We start from the raw sequence: 5979 nt of genomic DNA on the forward strand, positions 1-5979 counted from the left end.
GGGCCAAGGGGGTAGCACTTAATTTTAATTGTTATCTAGAAAATTGAAATCTTGAATTTTGAATTTATTTTCGAATTTAGAGGTAGCAAATTTAATTAAAATCAGCCAATCTCCTAGATTTAAGCTGTTAAATGCAATCATGACAATCTCTCGAAATTTTGGAAAAAATGTCATGGACCGTGGCGAACGGAGTGCACACGATCCTTGCAACTTTTTTCAAAATTTTCAGAGATGAAAGTTATGATGATTTTAAAGCTAATCTGAAAAAATTGAGTGATTTTACGATCTGTAGATAGGCCAAATTAAAAGCCTTAATCCAAGCAATCACTAGACCAGCTTTGACTTTAATTTTGAAAGTGTTAGAATTGATGAAATTAGCCAAGATTCTGAATTTTAGCAGAAAAATACAGTAAGATCTACTCCCGAAATTTCAGAAAATATGTCAGGGACAATGGCGCTCGGGGTGCACACGGTCCTCGCAACTTTTTTCAAAATTTTCAGGGATGAGAGATATTATGATTTTGTTGCGGAATCCAAAGTTACAGCCGATTTGGAGGAGTTTTGATCAGTGAAATCATCGGTCAAAGGTTGAATCAAGAGGGTTTTAAAAATTAGGGTTTTGACACTTAACCAATTAATCTTCAAAATTAAAGCACAAATATGAATTGACAATTTGCAATAGAAGGGTAGATCTGAAACAAGCATTAACAATTAAACATTTCACAAGCTCAATTACTAAAAAGAAAATTTAGGGTTTTTATGCAATTAACCTCTAAAATTTGCAAAAGATCAGACATGGAAATGTAATTAAGGAAGAAATTTTTTTTCAGGTCTAACCATGAATAATCAGAATTAGGCTGTTCACGTTGGGTTCACCAAAATGTAAAGTGGAAAATCGAACCCTAGGTGTTCCCCCACTCCAAGGAGAGAGAAAGGAGGTCACTAGGATTGATGGTTCTCACTTAGGAGAGACTTTACATTCAAAAGAGGGGTTGAAACTCACAAGATCCAATCTCACACAATGCAAGATTGAATTCTAAATGAGTTTCAAGGGTTGAGACAGCAAGGATACCCTCTTTTGTAAAGAATGTAGATAGAAGGATTGAACTAGGAGTGTATGTAAAAGTAAGAAAGATTCGCTTGTAGATGGAGATAGGGACACGGGATAAAGCTGCAGACCTGAAATTAGTAGTAAAATGTTGAGACGATGTTGTCCTGCAAGTTTGAGCGAAAGTTGACGGGATGATGGCGCCCGGAGTGCACACGATCCTCCAAAAAATCCGCGAAATGAAAGGGGATCTGTTCGTCTCTGCACAAGGATTCCAGATCTTCAATTACAGCCGCATACCTGCAACCTACACACAGAAAAGAGAGGAAGATTGGGGGGTTAGGGATTAGGGGTTTGCCTTCAGGTCAAACCCCGGTTTTGGAATTAACCAAGAAATGAGAATGTTGTAAATGTAAATGTCTGTACATGTAATCAAGTACTGATACCTTGTTGTAAGAATGTTTGTATTCTTACATGCGAAGGTGTAATGATGTTGTATGTTGTATGTTGTAGGTGATCCCCTCTTCAATGGTTGAATCCTTGTCTTGAATGCAACACCTAGCCTTGAATGGAGACCTAGAAAGCTCAATTGCTTGAAGGAATGCTTGAATGCTTGAATGTTTGAATGTTTGAATGTTTGCCTATCGCTTCCGCCTCTTGCACACGTATGTTTTTCCCTCCTTTTCTGGGAGGGGAAATGTAGTTTATATACTTGTCAATTAGGGTTAGGAGACTTATTTTTCTGACCTTAGGCTGACCTAGGAGCATTATTTTCCAAATTGCAACTTGAAGACCTGATGCCCAACAAGAGACCGGGCCCAAAATAGGGCCAGGAACTAGGGCACTGGGCGCCATGGTCCTGAGGGACCAGGGTGCTAGGTGCCATGGTCCTGAAGGACCAGGGCACTGGGTGCCACCGTCCCACCTCCCGAGATAGCAGGGTGCAAGGAGGATCAGGCCAAGGTGCAAAAAGATGCAGTTTTTGATGTCGTAAACAGGTTTCGGGGTCTCCATTCAGGTTCAACGTTGCGCCACCATCGTGAAGACCCAAATGCAGTCGAAATTGCAAGTGTCACAATTTTATGACGCTACAACAAGGTACAAGAAAACAAAACCAGAAGAGAAGTACACTACAAGGTAGGTGATCTGGTTATGGCTAATCTAAGAAAGGAGAGACTCCCTAAGGGGCAGCCTAGAAAACTATGCATGAAGAAGATTGGACCTCTTAAGGTTGTGCATAAGTATGGTAATAATTCCTATGAGGTGGAACTACCACCAAACTTGGGTATATCACCAATCTTTAATGAGTGTGATTTGTATCAGTATAAAGGAAATCAATCAGCTACAAACCAAGAAGAGCCTACTACTACTAAAGATGTATATTAGATACAATACCTACCACCAAGCCAACCGATGACATTGTAATGCTTTCTAGATTCCAAGATTGTCAAAAGGACTAAAAAAGGATTCTATAGAGACTACCTCGTTAAATGGATAGGTCTCCTTGACTCTAAAAACTATATGGATGTTAGTAGGAGATATATTGAAGCATGGAACCATTGTTAAAGCCCTATCCACTCAAGGGACTTGAGTTATTCCTACCCCAAGAGTATGGTGCAGGGGCACAACAATTTTTGTTGAGTTTGTTTCCAAGATGTTGGAATCATGGTTTTTTTAGTTTTCTAATAAGGCCAAGAGGCCATTGAGTGTGTGCTCAAATTATTGTAAGGGCCCTAAGAGTCTTTGTTTGTCCATGTTGGCATGTGAGCTCTTAAGGGTGCCAGGTAGAACACTTAATAGGATAAGTTGTTTTTGCGTTAATGTAGGTTGGTTGATGTTGTTTTGAAGTTGTTGAGGCCATATGAGTCACTTGGAGATGACCAAGTTTGGGTTTGAGCAAAGTTGCTCACCGATGCAACAAATTGCAAAAGTTGTGAGCATATCTAACTACTCAAAGGATAGTATAAGGCTTGGAAAGACCGATGATAATCGGTTGTTGAAGATCTGAAGGAAATAAAACAAGTTCGGTTTCCCATTTGGTGTGTTCTTCCAGGTTATTGTCCATTCTTTGCAAGTTTGTACGGCCTATACGGATTGATACGTCCAAGATAGGGACATGGATTGTTAGAATGGTGTCTTATCTTCATTTTTTTTTGATTTGGAGTCTTTAAGTGTTGTAGTTTGTGAATAATCTTCATTTTGTTGTAGGTGGGTTCAAAGGTCCTAAAAACCAGGGTTTTGAGAGTAAAATGGCTCCAACCTAATGTTCCATGGTGGATATCCTCTTTGAAACCTTGTGGAATGTTAGGTTTCATTATATACTATGTTTTATTTTTGGTTTTGAGACAAGGGAATCTAAATCAAAGATTTGCCACCATAACCTAGGCTTGGCACATTCAGTTGACAAGCATTAGGAATCATGGATAACAGGCCCTAATTGGGTGAATTTGGTGGGTGGAGGTGAAGTATGATTGGAGTGGAATTCCATATGGAAGAAAGACCCAAAAATATCATCAATTCACCCAGGAAAATGGACCGGTGAAGGAGTTTTGACCAATCCCTACTTTTTAGGCCTAGGAAGAGGCAATTGGGCCTAATTAGCCCGGTAAGGGTTAGATATGTTAATGACAAAACCCACCTTTGGTTTTGAGATATTGTATGTAAACCCCAAAAGGGTGTCTAGAAATTAAAATAGTTCATAGGGTTGTTAATGAAGTCTAGCAGATAAAAGAAAATTACCTTGCTGATAGTGCTACTAGAATTAGGTCTCCTATTAGGCCTAAAAGTGCAGTTTGTTTGTAAAACTTGGAACCAGTAAATGTCAAAGATCTTGAGCAAGGAGTAGGGTTGGTAATCTCTCCAAAACCATCCATCCTTATGTATGTATTGTGGATAATTAAGATCCTATGGTAGAGGGGTTGAACTCTTAGGTTGAGTTTGAAAGAGAGTAGGAAAACAAGGTCTCCTAACAAGAAAATGGAACTCACAAAACAAAAAGTGCTTATCCTAGCCTAAGGAACTTGGGAAGGTCAGAGAGGGTAATTTTTTTAGACCCTTGGAGGTTGTGAGGTGTTGAAACATTGGATGGTTCTTTTGTAGCTTGGAGGAGACACCTAGACAAGGTAGCACAAATAGGTGAAGAGTCAACTCACTCTACATAATTTCCCTTATCAGATTTCATAGTGTCTCTTGCCACCAGAACATGTTCAACCTTGCCTTCATCCTTCTCCTTCTCTACCTTCTCTGCATCTTCTCCCTTCTCAATATCAACCTCCTGAGTATTCTTCTCTAAATCAGCTGTCATCACCAGAAGATCTTGAGCTGCTTCACCTGAATCTGCAATCTTCTTATTGTTATCATTATCATCTATAGAAGAAACCCGTTCAATTTTTTATTCATCCAGTTTTGCACTTTTTGGTTCATCTCCTAAGGATAGAATCCCAAAGACTTTTGGAACAAACTTTTGAACACTCTCCAGAGATCTCTCAAGAACTTTATCATACTCATACTTTTTAAGAATTTCTCTCAAAATTTCCCAACTCTCCTTATGTACATCCTCATTCTTGCCAATAATTATCTTATTAACCCTTGTTTTTCTTCTAAATTTTTATTTATTCTCCTTAAGATTCTATCAACTTTCATCTTGGAAATTACTAGACAGAGTTGCACTAACTCATACTCCATTATTCTCTCTTCTTCTAACCTAGCAGTTTCTTTTCTCAAATCCAAAATATCATACAAGTTTCTAGGAACTTCAGAAGAAATCTCTATAAGCACAAGGCTAAACTTATTGAAATATATAATTGTAGCTTCTTCTAAAGACCTCTTCCCTTTTTCATCAAAATTATCATAAAATTGGGAAAGCAACTTAGGATTACCTTGTTCTATTATTGCTTCCTTCACTTGATTAAGGGTTATATCAAATTGTTCAACTTCAACTCGGAGCTTCTTGCTAGGACGACCTTCTCCAGAGGATTGCATCTTGACAACCCTAGAAACAATTTCACTCTTCTTGACCTCTCTCACCGCTTCATTTGATTCAGTCTCCTCTTCCATAGTGGCTACCACATAAACTCTTTCTGGTTTCCCTTTCTTCATCTTCTCAGCTCCACCAGATGGTTTGGATTGAGGCTTAGATGGAGGGAGAAGCTTTTGAGCACTGAAAGAAGGTGTTGAATTCCTTGTTTGCATAGGCTTCGATGAAGGATTTTTTGGCTTGGTCTTCTTAGGTTTGACCATGTCTTTTTCTTTGAGGATTTTCCTTTCCTAGGCTCTTCAAACCACCTCATTTGTAATTCCCACGTCCTTCGCCAAATCCTCTACTTCCTTCCTCACTCTTCTTTGCATTCTAGGTTTGGTGAACTAGGAGTGCAAGCTCAAGCTTTTCTCCTTGTATGTTCCAAATATTTCCTATGTTCTATCTACTATTTTTCTCAAGAGGCACTAAGAGTAAGCATTAAGAGTATCACCATCACCCTCAAACCCCATGGTCAAGATCCAAGTTGTCCTAGGTTCAATGGCCCCCATCTAGCATTTATCATTATCCACCATCAAGAATATGGAGTCTTCATACTTTTTCAACAATTTCCTTAGGAATCCTTTCCCTACTATGCATCATGCTTTAGAAAGTTTTGAAGTATCCCCATAGAATAGCTCTATGAGCTTATGCATCTCCTAAACCATCTAGAGTTTCCTTAATTTGCACCGCCACCGACGTGTCATAGGCCCATTAAACTTTTCCTATACTAGGGACCTCATTCATGAAATAGAAATATAAGTAGATAATCAGGGTACCAAACTTGAATACATGCTTCTTGTCCTACTTTATCTTCTTCAGTTTGTTCAAGAGTTCACTCTAGAGTACCCCACATAGGTCATACAACTTTTCTTCCTTAATAATTTGATAGGCAATTTAAATAGCCATACTAGAT

General features: G+C 38.7%; 1 protein-coding gene across 1 annotated transcript; it reads right to left on the reverse strand.

Annotated features, from left to right (window-relative positions):
* Positions 1–4196: 4196 nt before the first annotated feature.
* Positions 4197–5287, reverse strand: LOC131856879 (uncharacterized protein At1g10890-like). The gene is made up of 2 exons (XM_059208836.1): positions 4927–5287; positions 4197–4414 (listed from the first exon to the last, which is right to left on the reverse strand). The coding sequence occupies exons 1-2, from the start codon at positions 5285–5287 to the stop codon at positions 4197–4199; spliced, it is 579 nt and encodes a 192-aa protein (XP_059064819.1).
* Positions 5288–5979: the final 692 nt, after the last annotated feature.

Source organism: Cryptomeria japonica, chromosome 7 (assembly GCF_030272615.1).
Source record: "Cryptomeria japonica chromosome 7, Sugi_1.0, whole genome shotgun sequence".
Lineage (NCBI taxonomy): Eukaryota > Viridiplantae > Streptophyta > Pinopsida > Cupressales > Cupressaceae > Cryptomeria > Cryptomeria japonica.